At 41.2% G+C, this 22,565-nt stretch overlaps 1 protein-coding gene across 1 annotated transcript; it reads right to left on the reverse strand.

Moving 5' to 3' along the window:
• Positions 1 to 10,824: 10,824 nt before the first annotated feature.
• On the reverse strand, positions 10,825 to 19,366 carry RERGL (RERG like). Its single transcript, XM_063395183.1, has 5 exons — positions 19,169 to 19,366; positions 18,868 to 18,924; positions 16,278 to 16,351; positions 14,629 to 14,777; positions 10,825 to 13,545 (listed from the first exon to the last, which is right to left on the reverse strand). Exons 1-5 carry the CDS (start codon positions 19,317 to 19,319, stop codon positions 13,263 to 13,265), a joined length of 714 nt encoding a protein of 237 aa, XP_063251253.1. The 5' UTR covers positions 19,320 to 19,366; the 3' UTR covers positions 10,825 to 13,262.
• Between the last annotated feature and the right edge of the window lie 3,199 nt (positions 19,367 to 22,565).

Here is a 22,565-nt window from a genome sequence, read left to right on the forward strand (position 1 = left end):
TATTTGCCCAAAGGCCCCTCAGATTGATTTCTGGATGCTTTGCTCATCTCCAAGGCATCTGTTCCATGTTAAAATGGGGTTTTAGATACTTCTGGCTTTATAGAATAATTCTGAGCCTCGTTTGTTTTATATGAACAACTTGCCAATTTTGTGAGTAATAACATGGCAAGTGTTTGTATATATGAGGTATGTTGTGAGCTGAACGTTTCCAAGCCTTGTTTAAAGACACATTTTAATTAGCACACAAATGTTGCAGGCTGGGAAACCGAGGCATAAAACTGTAAGGGATTCACTGTAACAGGTTTTCACAGCAGCCAAAATCCCTCTCTTCATAAAGGACTTAGTGAGTGTTGGGCTTCCATGGAGTCAGGATTTCTGAAACATTTCTTTTCTGTATGGAATATGTTTCCTGATTTCCAGAACCTGGATCTACCATCTAATTTGTATTTCCCTTATCTCTGCATGTTGCTAGAGCTCCTATGTAATTCTTCTGTAAGCAGTCAGAAAGCAGAAGAAAAATCTTCCTGTTCTAGCTTTTTCTTCTGCAAGAGGTGTTCTGAGTTTGAAATTGAATAAGCACCACATTCATAATTTAACATTTTTGTGCTGCATTTTGGCTCACCTTTACCTACCCATCTGTGGGACTTAGAGGAAGCTGGAAAAAAAAAAGACTTAGGAGAGAGAGAAAGGGTCAATTGATGGAATCTGATCAGGCCAATTCCTTTGCTGTGATTCGAAGTGAAATGCAGCCCAAATGCCAAAATCATCTGGCATTCTCGGGCTATCAAGCTTTGAAAGACTGACATAAGAACTGGTCAAGATATCTCTCTTAAAATGATTTATGCTTTGCTTCATAAAACTTGTCTGATATAGAAAAAGAACGAGACAAGGCTGAACACAAATATTTACAAGGAGGAAACTATTTAGACTTCTGTTTCTGTCCCAAAGTCCTGAAAGGAAAAAGGGTTCTTCCTTTCAAGCTCTCCCCAGGTGCATGGAAAACGTTTTCCTCTCTAAGGAAGAGCTTTGAAAAGAGTGTTGAAGTGATTCACACAGACAGAATAAAGCACAAGTTGGTACACAGTACAATTATGGAGAGCACATGCTTAATGGTGATAGGCTATTAATTTTTATAATCTGAAATCAGTGACATTTGCAATAATTATTATTAATAGCCCAGTTTCTTACTCATCATATTTAAACGGAGCTTTACGGCTCAACTGTCTAAAGTAATCAACTTCCAATTGTGCCTAAATCAGAAGAGTTGGGTGATAAGATGTGCATTCAGTACCTCTCTTTTACTACATGTTATTGTGCTGTAAATAAGAAAAAAATAAGTCTGAACAAGGTTTACCCCAAATTACTCGACAGTCACCGATGGAAAACCCCAGTGAAACTCAGATCCAGTGTTCAATAACGTTGAGGGAAGGACTGTGGCTGTTTGTGAACCTTCATTGAACCAAAGCACAGCACCTTTAAACCAGTTAATAGATTTTCAGTCGTCCCAGCACCTTGGCCTTGAGTGTCTCACCACCCAAACTTCACATGGCACCTTCTCCAGATGTTGTGCCACCAGTAATTCCTTCAGTGGTGACATCTTTGCTGGTAATCTTGCTTTTAGTCGTCTGAGAGGGGGAAAAAAAATGAGATTCAAAGCACCAAGGATAATGCAGGTGAGGAGAGGTTTATAAAAAATGAGTACAGCAAAGGACAATTTGGAGGAGTCCTCTCAGAAAGGAGTGGTGGGTGGGAGTGCCTGTCTGTGTCCTTGTCACATCTGCTGGGGACTTGAGGACTTCATGTCATTTCAAATTGTCTGAGCATCCTACAAAAGCTCTTTTTGATGCAGCAAAGGCTGACATGCTTTAAGAAGTCACTGGGAATGGTTTTTTTTCTGAATAGAAATGTGACATTTTAAGAGCCCATTTTTCTTTTTAAACTGCAATCATGCTTTTATCAAAGGTTTTCCTTAGAAACTGTTTTATTTCTTAATACTCACAGAGACAGCATTAACTGGTCCTTTTAAATAGTTTAAAAGTTAATTTCAAAGTAAAAAGTGTTCTGTTCATTGGGAGGTTTTTTACTGTTGATATTTGGGGGTTTTTAAGGACATACAGCATCCAGAGCAATTTATAGAAGACTTATCTGGATTTGATGTAAGCAGAGAATCTCATTCAAAGAGATAGATTAGACCCTTTTGTAACAATAAGTGAAATATTCTTAAGAGGCAAGGAACTAATTGACTCTTCAAAGCCATTTTTCTCAAAGGATTTAACATCCACAGGATGCATGAAAAGAGCTTTTTTATTTCCTTCACCTTTAGTAACCTGGCATCTTTTTCATTTTAACTTGCCTGTGTGTTTTACACCTATTTTAAGTGAATTAAGGATGAGCAATTCACAGAAGTGGTGCATTTTCTGTCAGGCCATTACCCCTCGTTTTCTCAGCATGTTCTGCAGATCCATCTGAAGATGTCATTACAGAAATCAATTGGTGTGCAAGGTGGTCAGCATTTACTGACAACAGATAGTTAGAGCTACAGTAAATACAGGGTTTAAGGGAGGCACTGCAGGTATGTCTTTGCACTATATCTGGCTCTGTTAGGGCTTTGTGTTAGAGGTAGGTGGTGAATGTCAAGATTTGCTTTCTTTCTAAGTATTTCATGCTACAGTGCCTGTTAATAGCTGTGTGCTTGGCACTCCTGTCAATTTGGTGTCTTGACCTCTGGGTCTGCTACAAAAAAATTATGTTGTATTCTGAATGTAAGTGGGGTGGGACAAATGTCAGAGCTAAATTAAAGCAGGGTTATCCTACCACAATAGATTTTGAATATCATGCAATAACAGATTCCTATGTTTGCACTGTTTAAGAAATACTCATTTGGACAATTTTCATCTGGCCATGTTAACTTCCATTAAGAGTACAGCTGAAATTCTTTATAAATACCCTTGCAACATGAAATTGCAAGGAATAGGAAGAAATTTCTGGCTGTCATGTGGCCAGACACATCTCCATGGCTATTCCTAAGGACTTGGCAGTTTTTGTCAGCATTGTCCAACCAGAGGGTGCACAGAAAGTCTCCTTCTGTCTCTGGCTTTCTGCTAAACAGGCAGAAACCTCCCAGCAGCTCAGAGCTGTGCTATCCCCATGGCATCTCTGAGAGGTAAGAAAAGAAAGAGGACGTATGGAACAGAATCATGCAGGACAGGTTGGACAGGAGAGATGGAAGTCGTCTAGTCCAATCCCTGCTGCATCTGAGGTTAATTTGGAATCATTAACCTCCATCTGAAGTTAATTTGGAATCATAAAATGGCCTAGGTTGGAGATCATGTGGTTCCAAACCTCCCTGCCATGGGCAGGGACACCTTCCACAAGCCAGAGTTAGATCAAGATGCTTAGGGCCTTTCACAGCCAAGTTTTGGACACTTCCAAGAACAGAGGTTCCAAACTTTCTGGAAAACTTCTTCCAATGCTTTAACCACTGTCAACTTATTTCCATACCTCCAGCTGGAGTTTTCCTTACTGTCACTTGTGTTTGTTGGCCTGTTCCCTTCCACTGTGCATCTCAGAATGTGCTGATTCTCTGTAGCCCCCTAGCTGGTGGCTGAAACAGGCATTTGAATCCCTTATCCTTCTCTTATCCTTTTCTTCTTCAGACTAAATATTTCCATCAGCCTCTACTCACATGTCTCGTGCCTTTATTAATCATCTTCATGGCCCCTAACTAACTCCAGTTGGATAAGCTGGATTCAAGTGTGCAGTGCCATCATCCTTGAAGGAAATGGTCAAGGTCTACACTAGATACCAAGTCAACTTTAGATTGTCACTTAGAATTCAAAAAGAAATATTCTCCAGGTTTACAGCCCCTCCAATTTCTTTGTTCGCCTCTTCTCAAGTGCCTAGGAGGAGAAGGAGAAATCTTGGGCATCGAGAATTGCAGGTTTCATTCCTAACTCGACTTTTTCTGCTCACAGAAATATCTTTATAAAATGAAGATCCTTTAGTGACAGGGAAATGGGGACAAGTTGAAAATTTTAATATTGAATAGTTAGAAAAATTGCCAGCAACAACTGGTTATTTCAATAGAACATCTTTTCTCATTATTAAAAGCATTATTGATTTCTGTTAGGTTTTTTTCCTGCCTTTGGAAAGTACAAAGCCCTTAAATAATTTGAGTTTTCACTTATTTCCTCGGAATTGTGGCATATGACTGATAACTGCCTTTAGAACTTCTAATAGCTAAATTACAATTATTATGCAAAGACCTACAATAGACAGTTATATGGATTGTTAAATGACTTTGCCTTTTTTGCAAACCATAATCATTTTCCTTTATTAGCTGAAGGATTTCATAATTTAAGGGAGATGAGAACCTATAAGTCACACTTTCAAATAAGGAACATGGATATTGCAAACATTAAATTCTCCCATAAAAATGTTAAGGCATCATTAAACTAGGATCAGATTAATACAATTCAGTCAACTCTAGATAGATATCTCCTGTAATAGGCTGAAACAATACCCAGTGATATAGGACGTACAAGATTTTACTACAATCAATTTATAAACCTATAAAACATACAGGTATCACTCAAAACCACCATTAATTTTGCAAGCGCTGTATTAAATCAAGTGAATTTGGTAAGGAAAAATATTCCCCGCCCTTACTGTAACTCTCTTTCTATTGTTAGCTGCTATCACAGCATCTTACTTCCACCGTAAGTCAGATGAGAGATGCCTTCTGGTAGAGGTTGACCTGAGAATCTGTGCTTGATTTATCCATCTGTTTGAGTGTCTGAAGGATTTTTTTTTTAATGAATTTTCAGGGCATAATTTAATTCTCACTTGTAGCACTGTAAACCCGGAGTCATTCTGTGTTTGTTCCAGAATAACAGCAAGCAGGATTTGACCCCCGGTTTAATCAAATTAAAAACAAAGACTTGCATCTCTTCTAATCAGGATTGGACTACAGGATCTGTGTGTTCTTTCCAAAGGTACAAGGTAGTTCTGTGTGTCTGGAGAAATGACAATTTCAGAGAAGCAGGGCAGAGCCAAACAGACAGAACTGGGAATGCAAAAATTCCAAAGCATGATCTGTCTATCTCTGCAAGCCTCACAAGTCCTGGTATGCACATATAAAGTGTTGTTTATATATATATATATAGACAAACACATATAAATACGTGTGTGTATATATATATATATACACACACATATATATATACACACACATTATATATATTTCTGTATGCACATGTAAAGTGTTGCCCTAATTGAACCCCTGTATGGGTGTATCTGCATTAGAATATTTTAACATGGATTTCCAAAAACATAACAGATTTTTTTTAATTGCATGTGCATATGGAAAGAGAAGAGAGAGGGAATTGTTTCTCCCATGCCACCTCACTGCCCCAGACATGTATCAGTGTCAAACAGGGACCAGGATATGATCATAAACTGCATTGTATCTGTTTTATATATTAGTAATCAGAGTCTGCTACTCAATTCTTTGCAATAAGACCCAGAGGCTGAAGCAGGGCTGGGAGGAAACAACAGAAAGGAGGAAAGAATGTCTTGCCAAGCTGAGCAGAGCTGGTGTGACCAGGAGATTAACAGCAGAATAAAGAGAAAAGCTCTTTGGAGGAACTGTTTAAAAGGTGATATGGGAAGAAAGAAATTAGTTTAACTTGTTCTGTGAAGCCAGACTGGACGACCATCCAGGACACACCAGCCTGCACTTCCTTTTAACAGAGGCCTGACTGCATGGACCCTCTATGCTTAGAAAAAGAAAAAGCTCCATGAACAATAGTATAGGCTTGTAAATCTCTATTAATGATCCAAAATGTAAGCAAACAGAAGGAGATGTCAAATACAGTAAGAGATGGGTATAGATTAGGTTCTTTGTAAAGCCTTCCCATTTGCATTTAAGATAAGTTATGTGATTTAGCTCAGTATTTGCAGTATTCCCTAAGGTCTGTATAGGACAGATCCCAGACTGCCTCAGTCATTTAGTGAATCATCTAATGCAATTGAATTCTGAGTGACAGCCAAAATTATATGTAGTTAGTAAAAAATGTTGTTGTATTTAATCATATAATTGTGCATCCATTTAGATCAGCCCAGCAATCACAAGAACCCTTATCCACAAGTACCTTTACCTATGTGACTCGTGGTTAATAAGTAGAAAAGCTCACTCAGAGGGCATTCTCAGGCAGACAATTTGAAGAGTGAGGCCTAGCTATATGCCAGCAAGAGACATTACTAAAAATCCATTATTGTAGATGAGGATTGTTTTTAAATTAGGGTGGTTTTTTTGTATGCAGCCATCTCACTACAAAGTAAAAGATGCTACCCTGGTGATAGCTCATGGGAAAGAAACTATGAAAAAATTTCTGTTGTAATTTACCAGTTTAAATGTATAGGGGTGGAAAAAAAGTGGAAAACAACATTACAGCCTAGATACCCATTGAACATTTTCTGACCTGGCCTGTCAGCAAATTCTCCTCCAACAACTGAACCTGTGAGGGAAATTTGAAAGAGGAAGGAAAAAACTTCAAAGTGCATTTTCTTTAAGATTATTGAAAAAAAGATCTCAGAATATAAAGCAGAAACCCTGCTTGGCATTTTTAGTAAGGCAATCAGCAGCGTGTATCTGCTGGGCTTCTCATTCTGATGTTTGGGTGCTGTAATAGCTGGGGATGTGTTCAGAAATTGGCCTCACCTCAGTGGCCTAAAGGAAACAACTCACTGAACAACTTTTTTGTATAGTTAAACTCCCTGTTTAATGAAATAATGTGAATTAGAGCCCAATCTCCCAGCTGCAAAGAGAAGGACATGCAACAGCAAAGGGAGGCATGAGTGGTGCAGAGATTTTATGCTGTCTGTTTGCAAGTAATGAGCTTGGTTCTTTCCATATGGCTGGTAATTGCTATCAGAATAAGTCACAAAGTGAGCTAATGGCTCTGCTCACACACAAATTGTGGAAACATATTTTCCAAGTCAGGAAACAACCGATTAGCTGAGTCATGAGCTTGGAAGTCGGGAGACCTGGTTCAACTTTCTGCTCCACCTTAGGCTTTGGAGCTACCATAGCCAAGCACTTAAAATATGCAGACTGCAGTGAAGCATCAAGGTCTGCTAGTTAGTTTTTAATGAGCTAGCTTGGAAGCAGAGTGTGGCAGCACTCAGTTAACTTATCCTCAGCTTCATTTCCAGTTCATCCATTAATTTAACTCGTGACAGTTGGATTTCAGGGTGCTTCGTGGAGTTCAGCAGGGATCAAATACAATCCAGCACTCTGATCAATCATAAGGAATAAATTTAGCATTAAATGACCCAGTGGCCATCTCAAGTTAGATGTTAATTGTTTAACCATAGGGACTCAATTGACTTTGTAAAGTAGGACAGATGAGCTCTGTAGTGCTGAAGATGAAGGACAAAATAACCAGCAAAGAGCCACGAGAGGCTGTATTTGGAACTTGATTCATCTCACCTAACTTTAGAGATCCCCAACCCTCATTACCTTTAGGGCTGGTGGAGACTTAATTGCCTTTTGGAGAGTGATCTTCTGCATGATTTGAGGCATCACCTCGATGAAGAAAATTGTTTGGTAGAAAGCCATGTGGACCGGGGGGGATCTAGAAGCAGATCTCTGTGCTGGGCTGTGCAAACCCAACCTCGGGGTCTTCTCGGGAAGTGACCTTGCTTGTTTAAAGGTTGGTGCAGTGTACCTGTACTACTGATAAGAGAGGAAAATCCTCTTGCCTAAGCCCAGCTTTGCTCCCTGCCACATCTCTGTCACGCTCTGGGGATAACACCTTCAGGAAGCTGTAGAAAGACAAGGTGGAAGTCAAACCTCTGCTCAGACCCATAGCTGTGTCTGGAAACAGCTTTGGATATGGCACTGGATATCCTTCTTGAGGATATCAATATGCACCGAGGGGATGTTAACAGGAAACCTTTCAGAGCCCTGGATGAGAGAGATGAACTTTATTTCAGTGGAACAGCCAAGCCCAGGAGTGTCAGTGGTGAAAAAACCCCACCAGCACCTGCAGCTCTATGAACAAGGATCCCCTCAAATGAAACCGGTGAGATTTCACAATTGTTAAACACAGAAAAATCGACTGCAAAATTTCACAGTATTGGAAGGCAGGAGGGGTTTCACCTGTAAGGTTTAGTGATCAGTGCTCTCGGATTTATTCACGGGGATGTTCCAGGCGAGGAGGGATGAAGTGTGAGGATAACGCCACGAGAGGGAGATGTTGGAAGCGGGAAAGCGCTCGGGTTTGCCAGCCTTGCACAGAGGGTTACTTTCAAAAGGCACTCCAGAAAAGTTTGTTGAACTCTCAGGAAGCTCACGGCATCTTTAAAATAAAGTTTATCCTGGGAGGGAATTCGTCTGAAAAGTTAGAAATCGCTTTGGAGAAAAAAAAAAAAAAAATCAAAAAGAAACCAAACATGCTGCAACCAAAAATCTGTGTGAAGCCTATTTAAAAAGTTGTGTTTATTACAAATCTTCACCAGATGCCACAATGCCTGCCATTTTAAGGTCGGATGTTTTAATTTCTGCTTCCTTTATATTAATTTCACATCGTAAAATGCATTATATAGTGTAGATATGATGACACTTTACTGCTCAGTATGAGCAGAGGAGTGTATAAGGAGAAAGACCTGCTCAGAGAGGTCACTATTCTCCAATTTCCTTGTTTGTAGGTATTTCTCAGTACTGTTAAGACACTTCCCTGGAAAAACTTTGATATTTCCCAGGGTCCAGCAGTAATTAAATGCGTATTTGAACTCCTAGCCAGTCTTGAAAAATGAATGCAGCAGTAAATGGCTCAAGTCATGTCAAATATATAGGGCTAAATGTGGATATTAATTATGTAACCAGAGGGACTCGATTTACTTTGTAAAGCAATTAAAAGAAGACAGAAATTTACAGTCTGTTTCTGGAAAAGAGTAATGCCTGTTTAAAAATAACTTTCTCCCCAGAATAGTCTGCCTGTCTCACATAATATCAATTATGGACGGGGAAGGATCCAAACCAACACAACAGAAAACTTTGGCATTTACAACACTCTGCCTTTATGGAAATATCAAACCCAAGTTTTAAAACAATAGAAGTTGCCAGTTGGTTGGCACTTAGTTAGGTGCACTTTTAGGCATGTAAACAAAGGCTTTGCTTTTCAAACTGGCTGAAGAGCACATCAAAACTGATCTTCCCCTTGTTTTCATTCCCCACGGGCACATTAAAGATATGAAGAGGCCTGAGATCCTATGGACAGGAGGTACAGGATTCATGGTTTTTAATGTACAGTTTAATATTAATCTAGATTATTCCAGTAGTCTTTCTGTCTGTCTGTCTCTCTCACTAAGTTTTGTTTGTTTGTTTTTTGGTTTTTTGTTTTTTTTTGTGGTTTGGAGTGTTTTTGTTTGTTTTTGTTTGGTTGTGGTTGTTGTTTGTTTTGTTTTTTGGTTTTTTGGGGTTTGGGGGGTTTTTTGGGTTTTTTTGGTGGCTTTTTGGGGTTTTTTTGTTTTGTTTTTTTTAGTGTATTTCTGGCTTCAGGGTGAATAGACAAGGATTGTTTCCAGGCTGAATCAGAGCTGGGGTTTGTTCCCCTATCCACAAGCAATGTAACCTCATTAACCCACCTGTCCAAACAGGCATCCTGTTGGAAAATTAACATGTTCTTGGATACTAGTTGTGCTTTAGTTCTGCTTTGAGTGGTTTTCACATTCCTCTTCTTTTTAGTGTGTGCTCTGAAAATAGCACTGAGTCATTTGGGTCTGGCTGCTGGTGAAAGGATCACAATTATTCAAGGCAGTGGCCACAGCATCTGTCCCTCTCTCTGCTCAGAGATGGATCAGACATCTTCAAATATCATCTTCAAAGCAGTGCAGTCAGAGAGAAAGAAAAGCATCAGCACTCCCCACATGGCTCAATGTTCTCCTGTCCATCACTTCAGAAACCAGCTTATAGCAATGGGCTAAAAAAAACCTATGGTAGTTAATTTTGTCTTCAGAGTAAAGCATGTTTGGTTTGTCTACTCAGTGTTGCACTTAATTATTCCTTTTTTCCAGGAGTGTCATGCTCTAAGTTTCCCTGTGACGTTTTCCCCTGTGCCCTGTTGTGAACATGACTACAATGGGATTTTCTAAAGGAGTTTAATGCATACAGACATGACAGTGGGAAAAGGAGCTGAGGTGGGGTTAGTCTAAATTGTTTATTCCAAAACTAGAGTGAGAAAGAGCTTCAAAAAGCCCTGGAAGTGCTCTGAGAGACAGCATTAGGGAGCCATGGGCTATTACCTTTATACTTCAGTAGAATCTCTTTGCTTCTGTGTCACTGTTTCCAAAATAAAAACGAGTTGAAGACAGGGAGAAAGAGCACCAATTCTGAGTGCCTTTCTCAGGCAAAATTCTGCAGACACTAGAAAGTTCTCATAAGCAAGGGATTCTAATTCTCATAATTCTAGGCATGGCAACAAGGAACTTTTAATTCTTGTACAACAATTTCAAAATCCTTTGGTGAGAAAGGATGGGGTTGTATGCTGAAGCAATATGTGACAGCACAAATAGCTCCACTTCCACACTCTTCAATGAGTCTGATATGCTCTGGGTGATGCCACTGTCAAGGCTGGGCTTCAGACATAATTTACATCATTTACTGATTTATGTAAGCAGGGTTCTTGCTAATTTCTTGTTTACAATGTGACTGTGAGAGTTAGGATATTTCTTTCTCTGTTGGAACTCCAAGAACACTTAGCAAAACATATATATATGTATCTCAGTCTTTTAAGCATTTTTAAAGGCCTTTATTTTTAAAAGTTATTTTAAAAATACATTTAGAATGTGCATCTCCTTTAAAATTTTGGATTCTTCTACATCTGCACTTAACAGCAATAAAAGACAAGTGAAATGCCAATGCTGAGAACACCAAATTATGTCTGTGCTGGGTGCTTTAGTATATTTAAGTCTTAACCATCCTGTTCCTAAATCATGCAGCTGTTTCAGGTGGTTTTCAGGTGAGCACATGGCCCAGATGCCACCTACGCTCTGTTCCAACACTTCCCCCACACAGACAAAAAGACCGTGGGCTATACTGTAGATTCCATGTACCTGTTCATATTCCACATTCCCAGGAATATGAACAAAACTAATTTGCCTCACTGTAGCTGTTTTTTGGTAATTTTTAATGGATAAAACATTTTTTAAAGGCTCTCTTCACTCCTTAAAGGCACATGAGAGCTTCTTCATTGTGCTCAGCAAACACAGGCAGAGGCTCTCTTTAGTGCGAGTGGCTGATTCCCACATCTACTTTCTCCTTGAATTTCTGCACAGTGCTTCCCTTTTAGAGCAGCCAAAACAAAAGTCTGCAGCTTTATACCAGAGTAAAGGGAAAACAACAACCAAAAAAGCATATTAATTAATCCATCTTATATCCAGTTTATTTAATACCAGAGCAGTAAATACAAATAAGAGTTCTGGAATCTGGCAGTGCTAGAGCAAGATAAAGCTTCAACTGTCTGTCAGTGGAATCCTGTGTGGGCTGGGAAGCTGGAGGGTGTGTACACGAATAACCTTCACCTTCACTCTCATAGATATTGACCACAGAATTAAAATAAAATGCTCCTGATATGGCAGAGCAGCATCTGCAGAAAAACAAAGCATCCCTGTGCCTGTCAGCTGAGAACTATGTTCCAATATTTGTAGTATTATGACAAGTGAAATAAAACAGTATCTTTTGCTTATAAAAAGAATGTGATCTTTGGTCAACACGATATAATGTGCTTTAGTACTTTACTGCTAAGATTATATGTAACCTTCTTATGATGTCTTATGGGTGAACACTCAGAAACTGAAAATAACCTTTCTAGTTTCAATGCAGGTAAAATTTCAGAGCAGAGGTAGGCATCCTACAAAGACTGAATGCCAGCTGTCCCCTGGAGTGGGTGGGAGGCAGCAAGGCATCTTCAGATCACTTCCCTTCATAATTTCTGTATGAGCACAGCACCTGCAGACACGCTGGGCTAAGCCCTTATTTAGCTGTCTGGAGTAAGAGCTCTGAATGTCAACTGACAACACATTTACACCGCTCTGATGTTTAATATCCACATCTGAGAAGTGTAGCTAACAGCACTTAGTGCTCTCTCCAGTGGCATTTCAATGCCACAGCGATGAGTAGTTGTAAGGACATTGGTTATTAGGAGAAAACATTCTCTGTGAGCACAGGTCTCACCAGCAGGCTGACCTTTAAATGCAGGCAGACATCCTAAAGAACTTGTGCTCCTTGCCAGCCCACGCTGCCATCTGAGACTGAGCAGTCACATCCACCTTACAGCCACCGAAACTTTTGTTAAAGCTCACAAAAACTGTCCTGTGAAAAGGAGGAATCAATCCAGGCCTTATGCTGGCCCTTGCTGTAAAATTATTTCACTCAACATCCACCTTGCCAAAACAGTCCAGTGCTCACTGACTAACATTTCACCAACATTTCTGTTCCCACACTCCTCAACCCTCTCAACTTCCTTTCATCACTCATGGAATAAAAAAGAAAAGATAGTGAAACAGGAGACAATACTGCTTTATATATCTTCTTCTCTACTTCTGGTGCCTCTGCAAGGCAGCCTCACAGGTAAATGCCTTCTGTAGATTTGGTGTCCAAGCTTGTAATTCATATGAATTTCAGCAAGTGTAAGGCACACAGGGACCTGAGTTAAATACAAATACATTACAGCATGAAGCCGCAGTATTTTGTTTTTATTTTGTGCAAATGTTCTTGCACACACAAAAAAAAACCCTACTCAGAATTCTGAGGTAAGATTTTAATCAGCAAGGCTGAGCTTACTGGATATTATGTGGCCCTTAGGGACATGGTTTAGTGGTAGACTTGGCAGTGTTTGGTTAATGGTTGGATTTTAAGGGTCTTTTCCAATGTAAGAGAATCTGTGAAATAACTTTATACTTCAGTTACACCTGGGAGCTCTATCCAAGACCATGTTGGTGTTGAATAAATACAGACTTGACCTCTCCTCTGGAGCAGCTTACAGTTTAAGTGGCACAGGCTTAAACACAGGCCTAAATCTGTGGCAGAGCTTGAAATAGAAGGTCAGGTCTCCTAGGTCTAGACCATTCTATCTCTCACCTTTGCTTTCTACTGCCTTACTCCTCCAGATATTGACCTCTGGAGGAAATTCAGTGAATCCCAAGAGCTGCTCTGCTCCATTATTTCAGCTTGTTCCAACTTCAAGACTAACCACCTCTTACACAGATTTCCTTCTCTTTCCAAACACATTGTTGATTAACTTGGCCATTGACTTGGAACCACTGGGTCGTCTCTTTTCCTTCACTTTGAAATTGGAAGTGATGTTCCTCAGGACTTTGGTGAACATTGCCACAACTTCCTGATAATGCTCTGCTGCAGACAGTTCACAGAATTGGCACTTGTTATCTATTGCCAGCTTCTGTCCTTCATCCCAGCCAACTTCCCTCATGTGGCATAAATCCTGTTTATTGCCAACCAAAAATATTGATGACTCGACCACTCTGAAATGAAAAAGGTTCCAGTTAGAGAAAAGATGTGTACACTAAAAAAAAAAAACAAAAACAAAACAAAACAAAAAAACCCCAAATGACCTAACCAGCCCCCTCACCCGGCCAGACAGAAAGAATTCTAGTTTTCCATTTGGCCAAGAATTTTCCAGACAAGCTGTTCTCTACCAGTAGATTTTAATTTTGTTTTTCTCTACTCAAAGAATTAATGTATTGTTTAATCCACTGGGTTTTTTTTAGGCTTTGTGCTGCTGAGTATATTGTCAGCACCTGGATTTCATGAAGAAGCCACCTGATCATTATCTCCTTTTGCAGGTAACAGAGCAGAGCCCAGGAGATACATCAGTGTCAGTGGCATAACTCAGAAGGAAAAACAGGAAATCTAATTCCAAACTCCTGCTAAAATTATTCCTTTCAGAAATTAAGTTTAATTAAGAAAGGTCAGAAGTAAAACAGACAGAAAAATGGGGGTTTTACTCTGCTTCTGATATAGGCAGAGGGTTTCACTCTTTTATTTAGAAAGCACCTCAGCTGATTGATGCAGGAATACACACCACCCTCCACACTCAGGGCTGCAATTCTAGTGATTTTTTTTTTTAAGTACTTTCTTTCTTATTATATGGTCACCCATGTGCACAAATGATGCTGGGGTCACCACTAAAGGCATTTTAGGAGATATTTGTGGTGTTACTTTCCTTTCTTGTGGGAAATGCTTTCTTCAGCCCCTGTATTTATTTGTGCTTTTCCATAGGTAATAAGTGAATGGGGGAGTAAAAGCACAGACTGACTATGCCAGGCTTTTTTACCCAAGTAAATCACAGCAGAAATGTTTATGGCAATCAGTTAAATACTAGTTCTGTAAGAAAGAAGAACAAAAATCCTGATGCACTTGGGTTTGGAGACAGTGGAATAGATTGGAATTTGCCACACATTTTACCTTGTTGTTGCCATTGCGTTACGTCGCTTCGGTGCTGCTGGATTTCAGTTGCTACTAGGATGGCCTGCAAGCTCACAAAAGTGTTCTCAGCTTTTCTCTATGTTTGCTGAGGGGAAAATAAAATAAATCAGGCCACTTACTTTTTGCAGCCCCCTGTGTGAGCCTCTCGGATCCTGTAGAGCAGAGCCTTGGCAAAGGCGAACGACGCTCTGTCGCTGATGTCGTAAACGATGATGAACCCATCAGCCCAGTGGAGCTCATCCGTGAGGGAGAGCTTCCCCTGACGGGGCTGGAAGAAGGTCAAATGCACAGAGAATGTTACTCCTGTCACTTCAGAGCCTTTTCTCTGTCACTGTGAATGTGAGGGCATAGTAACTTCAACGGGTCTGGATGCTGGCGTTGAATTCAGGCTAGTGCTGCTCCAAAAGCCTTATAAATAACCAACATCAAAGATGGCACTTTGGGTCACTGACAAATTCATTATTTCACTGCTTACACTTTGCATAAGCAGTAAAATTCCACAACCTGTACAGCCATTGCTTATGCTTAATATTCTGCAGGGTTACATGAGGGTGAAACACACAGGAGCTGCAAATATTTGTGTGTTTTGTGGTTATAACTCTGGTTTGCATGTTCCTAATAGTCTGACTACAGTGAGCTTAATGATTTCCCTCATGTTTTCTATTCTCTTTGAATTATTCGAGTTTCAAACACTAATTACCCGTATGTTCAATTCTTAAAGAGCTAGGAAAAAAATCTTTTTTCTTTCTTCAGTTAAGTTCAACAAAACTAGTGGCAAAAGTCACTTGAGTGATAATGGGGTTATACTAATCCTTGACTCTGTTCTCACCAAGAAACTGCCACATTCCTGATTCCCAGAAAGGAACAGCTGTAAACTGTCCCATTAAGCAAAGGATTTTAAAGTATTTAAAATTAGCAAAAGTATTTAAAATTAGCAAAAGTATTTAAAATTAGCTTATCTTTGCACGTGATTTGGCAGCAGCTAGCAAGACCATATGACCTAAAATAGATGAAATACTGGAAGCTGATCAGAAAAAATAAATTAAAACATTTACTTTGCTAAACAGCTAAAGTTAGGCCTTGTTCCCAAGGAAAAAAAAAACCAAAAACCTAGTACAAGACAGCTCAGAGAGCACTGGCCCAAAAGGGAGCCTGGAGAGGCAACGTGATCACCCAGACCTAGGTCTGCACGTGTTACACAGTACCTAAGCTTTTCTAGTCCTGTAAATTAAGTAAATTAATACAAAACTTTATTTCAGAGTGATTTATTGTGATTAAATTTGAATTGTCAATGTGTGCATCTGCATTATGGCTTTCCTTGGGGAAGGAAATTGCTCTGTGAATGCAAGCCTTACTTCCAGGCCTGTCTACTTTGACCATTTGTGCAGCCATTTAATAAACTGATTTATAAGCTAAAGTTCATTCATTTAGGGTATTTGAGAAAGCTGCACATAATCCAAACACTTATCTCTGTGTTTATGTATTTTGCTATGTAAAGCAAATGTGATAAGTTATTTCTGGTAGTATTCTTCCAAAATTCAAAAGTATTTACAGAAAATTTCAGCAATGAAGGGTTTCTTTGATGAAATGGGAAAGTACTCAGTAGTTTTGAGCCCCAGCAGCTATAAAATTTCAGTCTTTAAAAATAAACCAAAAGAGCAGGCACAAATTCCAACAACCAAAATTTTGTAACCCTTTGACCCTTTTTACCATATACACAAGTAATGGAGAACAGCTTTTCTTTACCCTCCTCCTGCTAAATTCTTACCTGTGAACAAGGGTCATAAATTTCCAGGTGTATCTGCCTCCCATCCAGGCACAAGTGTTTAGTGTAGATGCATTCTGACAGATAGACATTGTACAAAGAAAATCAGTGTTATTGACTGGGAGTGACAGGGAAAACAAACAAACAAACAAAAGGCAACAGTGAAGTTTCATAATATTGAGGATTCCTTGAATACTGGTTATTTCATTTGTTTCTCAAGACATTTAGAAATTTTGTCTCTGGTCTGGTTTTTTTTTTGCAGGTGAGGAGGGTTGTTAGGGAGGGATTTTTGTTTGTTTGTTTTGTGATTTTGGTTTTGGTTTTGTTGATTGGTTGGTTGCCTTTTTTTTCTGAACACACACACTGGAAAAAAACCTATTTAATTTTGCACCAATCAACCCCTTAGGCAGACCAACACCATTTCACTGTAGTGCTCCCATTGAAGTCTTGGTAAATTAATACTTTCAGACCCTGCTTTTCCATTTTTTATCATTCAGCTTGATACCAGGGCTCAGGATTATAAAAGTAGTCAGCCAGACTATGTGCAGTCCTGATTCTGCACAAAAGTTATTTAGCAATAATATTTATTTACCATGGCTTCTGGTGCTTTAGGAGTTCTCATACCAGGCAGCATCAGATCAGGAGTATTTAGAGCACAATGTCTTTAGGACCTAGTCCAAAAATATTTCTGTAGCATCTCAGATTTAGGATTCTCCACCAGGACTGGCAACACTGGGAACTCTGCTGCAGACACACCATCACTACTATTTTAAGTAGGAAGAGTTTTAAGCAAGTGTAACCAGTTTGTGGTTGCCAACAGGCTTTCTACACTAAAATAAATTTGTATACTAAAGTAAAATTTGTCATTTTCTGAACCACACGGACAAGAATTGGTGTTGACATTACAGAAAACACAATTGAAACAGTGTAATAAGGGATAGCCCTGTCATCTCTGGAGCTCAGCACCTTCAGCATTCTTCATGCTCGTCTTAAGAATTTATCTGATGATAAAATATCAGCCCCAAGCACCTCAGGGTATAAAATCTACAGCCCCTTGTTTGTTTCCTTCATTAAACAAACTTTTATTTATTACTTTGACTCTACTAATAGTGGCATGATCTTTATTTTACCACCCTTATTACCACTTTCCTCATCTCCAGAAATAACACTGAACTTATCTTCCAACAAACATTTGTTAAAAATTGAAAATATTCAATTTTTAACGGGGGTTTGGCATGCCTTTTACAAGACTTGCAGTACTGGAGGCTGAGAACAGAACCTGATTTTGGTTGTAGGTGGCTTGGAACACACACAGAACACAGAGAGCACATAATTTGCATGGGTAGCTTAGACTTAGAGCAGCAGAGGGACACAAACTCTCTGCTCAGTCTGTGTTTGTATAATAAGCAATGGTAGAGCACACATGTACAATTGCAGCTCTTCCTTCAGAATAAGTTCGTTTGGATATACTCAATACAATTCAGCTTAGCACTTCTTTTTCCTTTGTTTTTTACAGATGACTAGAAGCTACTCTGATTCCTGTGGGGGCAAAAGAAAAAGTGGAGAGAGTGCTTCCCTTTAGCAGGGGGAGAGGGGTAGGCGGCAAATCTGTGCCTCGTTAAGTTTTGGGACTTCTGCTCCATCAGCTGGGGTGGCAGCACACTTCTGAAACTCTTTGTGTATCAGCTGTGTATTTCCACCGGGATGTAACAGTCCAAGCCCTGCTTTGCCACCTTCCAAGGGTTAGGAGTGCCTTAACCATCGGCATCGCTCTGGCTGTGCCATCCTGCCCTGAGCACAGCCAGCCTTTCCCCAAAGCCGTCACACCAGAGCTCTCCTGCTTCACTGAGAGCTATCCGAGCTATGCTTTGATTAACCACCCGTGCCACAGCAACAGTCTGGAGACGACGAGGGGATATTCAGTAGAACAGGTGTCGTTTGGGGGTCTTTTAGTCTTATTTTTTTACTGTCTGTATCTCCCTGATGGAGCTGACACGACCCGCCCTCGCAGCCCGCTGCTCTGCCCGTCCGCAGCCTCTCTGCGCTTCCGAGCCTGCGCTCCCCCACCCCCGGCTCGCCCTTCCCCTCCCCAGGCCCTGCACCCCTGCACCAGCACCGAGCGGGAACCCGAACCTGCCCGCCAGGTCCTGCGGCACCGCGGCTTTACCCAATTCCTCCACCAAAGAAGCGCTTGAGGCGCCGCTTCTTGCTCTCCGCAGGGAAGCTTCCGTCCCTCCATCCCTGCCTCCATTCCTCCATTCATCTCTCCATCCCTGCCTCCCCCCATCCCTCCATCCCTGCCTCCATCTCTCCATCCCTGCCTCCATCTCTCCATCCCTCCATCCTTGCCTCCATCCCTGCCTCCATCCCGGTCTCCATCCCTCCCTCCATCCCGGTCTCCATCCCTCCCTCCATCCCGGTCTCCATCCCTCCCTCCATCCCGGTCTCCATCCCTGCCTCCATCCCTTCCTCCATCCCTGCCTCCATCCCTGCCTCCATCCCTGCCTCCATCCCTTCCTCCATCCCTGCCTCCATCCCTTCCTCCATCCCTTCCTCCATCCCGGTCTCCCTGCCCGCGGGGCGCGGCTCTCACCGGCGCTGGACGCGTATTCTCCGATGAACCTCCGGGTCAGGAACCGCACTGCCAGCGCTGCGGGAGGGAGCAGAGCCCGGCTTAAACCAGAGCCCGGCTCAGGGCAGAGCCCGGCTCAGGGCACAGCCCGGCTCAGGGGCACAGCCCGACTCAGGGGCACAGCCCGACTCAGGGGCACAGCCCGGCTCAGGGCAGAGCCGGGTTCAGAGCAGAGCTCGGCTCAGGGCACAGCCCGGCTCAGAGCAGAACCGCGCCTCCCCTCCACCAAACCCGGTCCCCCCCTGCCTGTCCCGTCCCTTACCCGACTTGCCGGCCCCGCTGCCGCCCAGCACGGCCACCTTCACCTCGGCCATGCCTCCGCCGCGCAGCCCTCGCTGCCCGCCAGCCTTTAAAGCGCCTCTGGCGACACCGCCCCGCATCCCGCATCCTTCATCCCTCATCCCTGTCCTCATCCCGCCTCCTCCCGGCTCCCCGCCCGCCGCCGCCGAGGGAGGTGCAGCTCCCCGCGGCGGGGCCCGGCCTCTCCAGCTTCTGAGAGGAGCCTTCCTCCTCCTCCTCCTCCTCCTCCTCCTCCTCCTCCTCCCCTCCAGTGCCCCAGAGCCGTCCCCCGCCGCGCTAACTTTCCTCAGGTCGCCTTCCTGCCGCCTCCTCCTCCCCTCGGGGAGCTCAGGAACTCGGGGGGAAAGGAAAACAAGAAAAACAAAAGAAAAAGGGGAAAAACCCCTCAACCTCTGTGTGTGTTAAAAATGAAGATGTTCTGGGGGTTTGACATGCCTTTTACAGGACTCGCAGTACTAAAGGCTGAGAACAAAATCTGTGTGTGTTTGGTTTTGCTCTAAGTTTGTTTTGCAGCCTTGGCATCGTTCCATACCAGGAATATGGAAGTGAACAAACTAAACTGATTTTTTTTTTCCCCCTAAGTGATTCTGGAGGTAGCTTACCATTAAAAAAACAAGTTTTAAAATAAGACAGGGAATATCAACCTAAAGTAATTAAACAGCCTTGTGATAGAGAAATATTTATTTAAGGTTTGAAAAACTCAGGCTCAATACCTGACTTGAATCAAATAACAATTTAAAATTCTGTTTCTTCCATCCCAGGTGATTACAAAACCCTTAAGGGATGAAAACAGTTTTTATTCTCTGTCAATGATGTTATTTACATAAGAAATTAAAAACAAATGAACAACTCCCCCACAAAAAATCTCACAAACCAAAAACAGCTGTGGTAAAAAATGTTGCAGAAATCCATGACATTTCAGGGAAGATTAACCTTTGCCACCAGGTTATTTGGTATATTTTTTGGGTGGGGGGGTGTTTGTTTGTTTTTGTGGTTTTTTTTTTTTTTTTTTCTTTTTCTTAAGTAAATTTTCATCTCCAATTTGATAGAAATTATGACCAAAGATGATTTCTGGTGGTTTGCCTGTTTGGGTGTTCACATATGAAAAAGAGAAAAGGAAAAAAAAAAAAAGGAAAAAAAGGAAGAAAGTACTGAGCTATTACAAAAATGACACCCACAAAAATACATAATGAAAAAACTTCTATCATTTCCATCAGTTGGAGAAATAAACTGCAATTTTGTATTTTAAGAGCAACTAAGACTTGATTTCTTTTAGGAAAGAAAAATATAGTGCTTAGTTTAATTAATGTCTTTTTAACTTTTTTTAATTAGTTAGGAAAAAATATGGGGGGTTGTGATATGAAGAGGATTTAGCATATTAGAAAATTAGTACAAACTGTATTTATATTTTTTTCTGACAGTCTGGAAACAAGTGTCCCAGATATAAAAACTGTGGGAACTACAGCTGATGGCTTTCCCTTAAAATACATGAAAGAAACAGGGTCTGGAAACAGATTCAAGCAAAGATTAGAAGTTAGATTAGAAATTAGAATTAGAAATTAGAAGTTTTCCCTGGCTGTGAAGCTGGAAGGACAGACCACGATGAACTTTGCAGTGGATTGAAGAGCCAGCCACTGCTGAAGTTTGGGGCTGAAAATGACACCCAAGCTTTCAATTTGTGATGGAGAACATCTTTTAGTGATCACTGATGTTGTTTGAGTCTGCATGGTGATGAAAGCCCTGCTGAAAGTTCTTAAGTAGGTTACAGGGAGATAAAGCAGTGTTTGAATTCGCAGCATTTTAACCATTCTGCTATAAAATGCTGGCACAAATGTTCTTATCTCCAGAGAAGGTGTGAGATAAGCCGATCTGCAAGGAAATCCAGGTTTTTCTGCACGGGGCTTTAGCTGGGAGTGCTGAGCTCTAAAGCCTTGCCCTCTGCTTGGGGCCCTTCAGGTTTAATGTCAGCTCTTTCAGTAGTTGGGAGAGGCTCGAGGTTTTCCCCATCAGTTCAGAGATGAAGGCAAACTCCAGCTGAGCTTGTTCCTCGTCATTGTCAGTTCTCCCCACTCTCAAAATCAGATTTCGTGCACGTTTTGATTGTAGATATATTCTGAAAAATCTTTGAACAGTATATATGAAACGGAGGAATTTGTTTCCCCAGCGAGGCTTACCTTGCTATAAATCCATTACTTGAATCATTATGGGATCTTTTTTCTAAAGATTTTATGTTTTCTTACTGTATATTTCATGCATTTTTTGATGTTTGCCTGTGCTATGTGTTAAAATATTTGTCTGTGAGTTTATATGTAATCTCATGCCAGTATATTTCAGATTAGGCTTTCATTAGGTCACAGCATAAATAAGCAATTATTAAACTCTTCTGCTACATTAGTACAGTAAAGTTCAGAGTGCAGAAGTTGTGTTATGGCCAATACATACTAGAAGATTAAACAGAAATTGAAAATAGTCAACATTTATTCATAACTTCTTCTGTGGGAGATGTTCACTCTCCAAATACAATATGCTAAATGTATCAGAATCTAAACATTGCAGGAAAATACAGAGCTGTTTCTGTGGTTGCCATGGTTTAGATCCAGGAAAACACTCAAGAAAAGATTTAATGTTCATCTTGAGCTGATAAAAAGTTGTTTACATCCAACTCTGTGTCTTCCTGTGGGTTCTTGTGATTTCCACAGAATTCAGTCTCAGGCTCTTGTAGCCCCTTGACTGAACGGATTGATTTGCTGATATGATACAAAAATAAACTGAAAAAATAAAGGGTTTGCGTTTGGTTTTATCTTGAATCACTTAACAGAATTGACCCTGCACCGCCTCCCAAACAGTGGGACAGAGAAGGATGTGGGAATATGTGACCATGAGCAGGATGAAGGACACAGCTGCACCTTTCAAAAGCAGCCTGCAGTTGGAGCAGCTTTGGAAAAGTTGGGCAAATTTTAGCTCAGCAGGTCTCTGGGAACAGCTTTTCTGCTTCCCAGGTTTCTGGAAGTGGTCTCTGTCTTTGAAAGATCATGGGGATTGATGTCACAGAGTCTGTGATTTCTGGGAAAAGATGTGCTTCACCCTTCCCTAGAAAAGCACAGAAGGGACAGTGGCTTACAGGATCATCTCCTCTGTCCAGCACTGCCTGGAAAACTCCTTTTGGTTTTGCCATCCCTTTCCCCTGGAAGAGGGACTGAGGGACTGGAGGGAGTGCAGCAAAGACTGCCAGGATAACCAGGGGCCTGGAGCACCTTCCCCATGAGGAGAGGAACATTTCAGCCCCCCCTGCACATCTGAGGAACTTGTTGAGAAGCTGAAACCAGGCTCTGGATGTGGTGCCCTGTGGGAGGAGCAGA

Source organism: Prinia subflava, chromosome 4, assembly GCF_021018805.1.
Source record: "Prinia subflava isolate CZ2003 ecotype Zambia chromosome 4, Cam_Psub_1.2, whole genome shotgun sequence".
NCBI lineage: Eukaryota > Metazoa > Chordata > Aves > Passeriformes > Cisticolidae > Prinia > Prinia subflava.

Excerpts from the sequence above, each read along its gene's own strand:
- RERGL (XM_063395183.1), bottom strand. The coding sequence starts at position 19,319 with ATGAGGACAGGGATGAGGGATGAAGGATGCGGGATGCGGGGCGGTGTC. Across the intron at positions 16,352-18,867 it reads AGAATACGCGTCCAGCGCCG|AATGCATCTACACTAAACAC; the intron begins GTGAGAGCCGCG and ends TCTATCTGTCAG. Across the intron at positions 13,546-14,628 it reads CACACAGGGGGCTGCAAAAA|AGTGGTCGAGTCATCAATAT; the intron begins GTAAGTGGCCTG and ends TTTTCATTTCAG.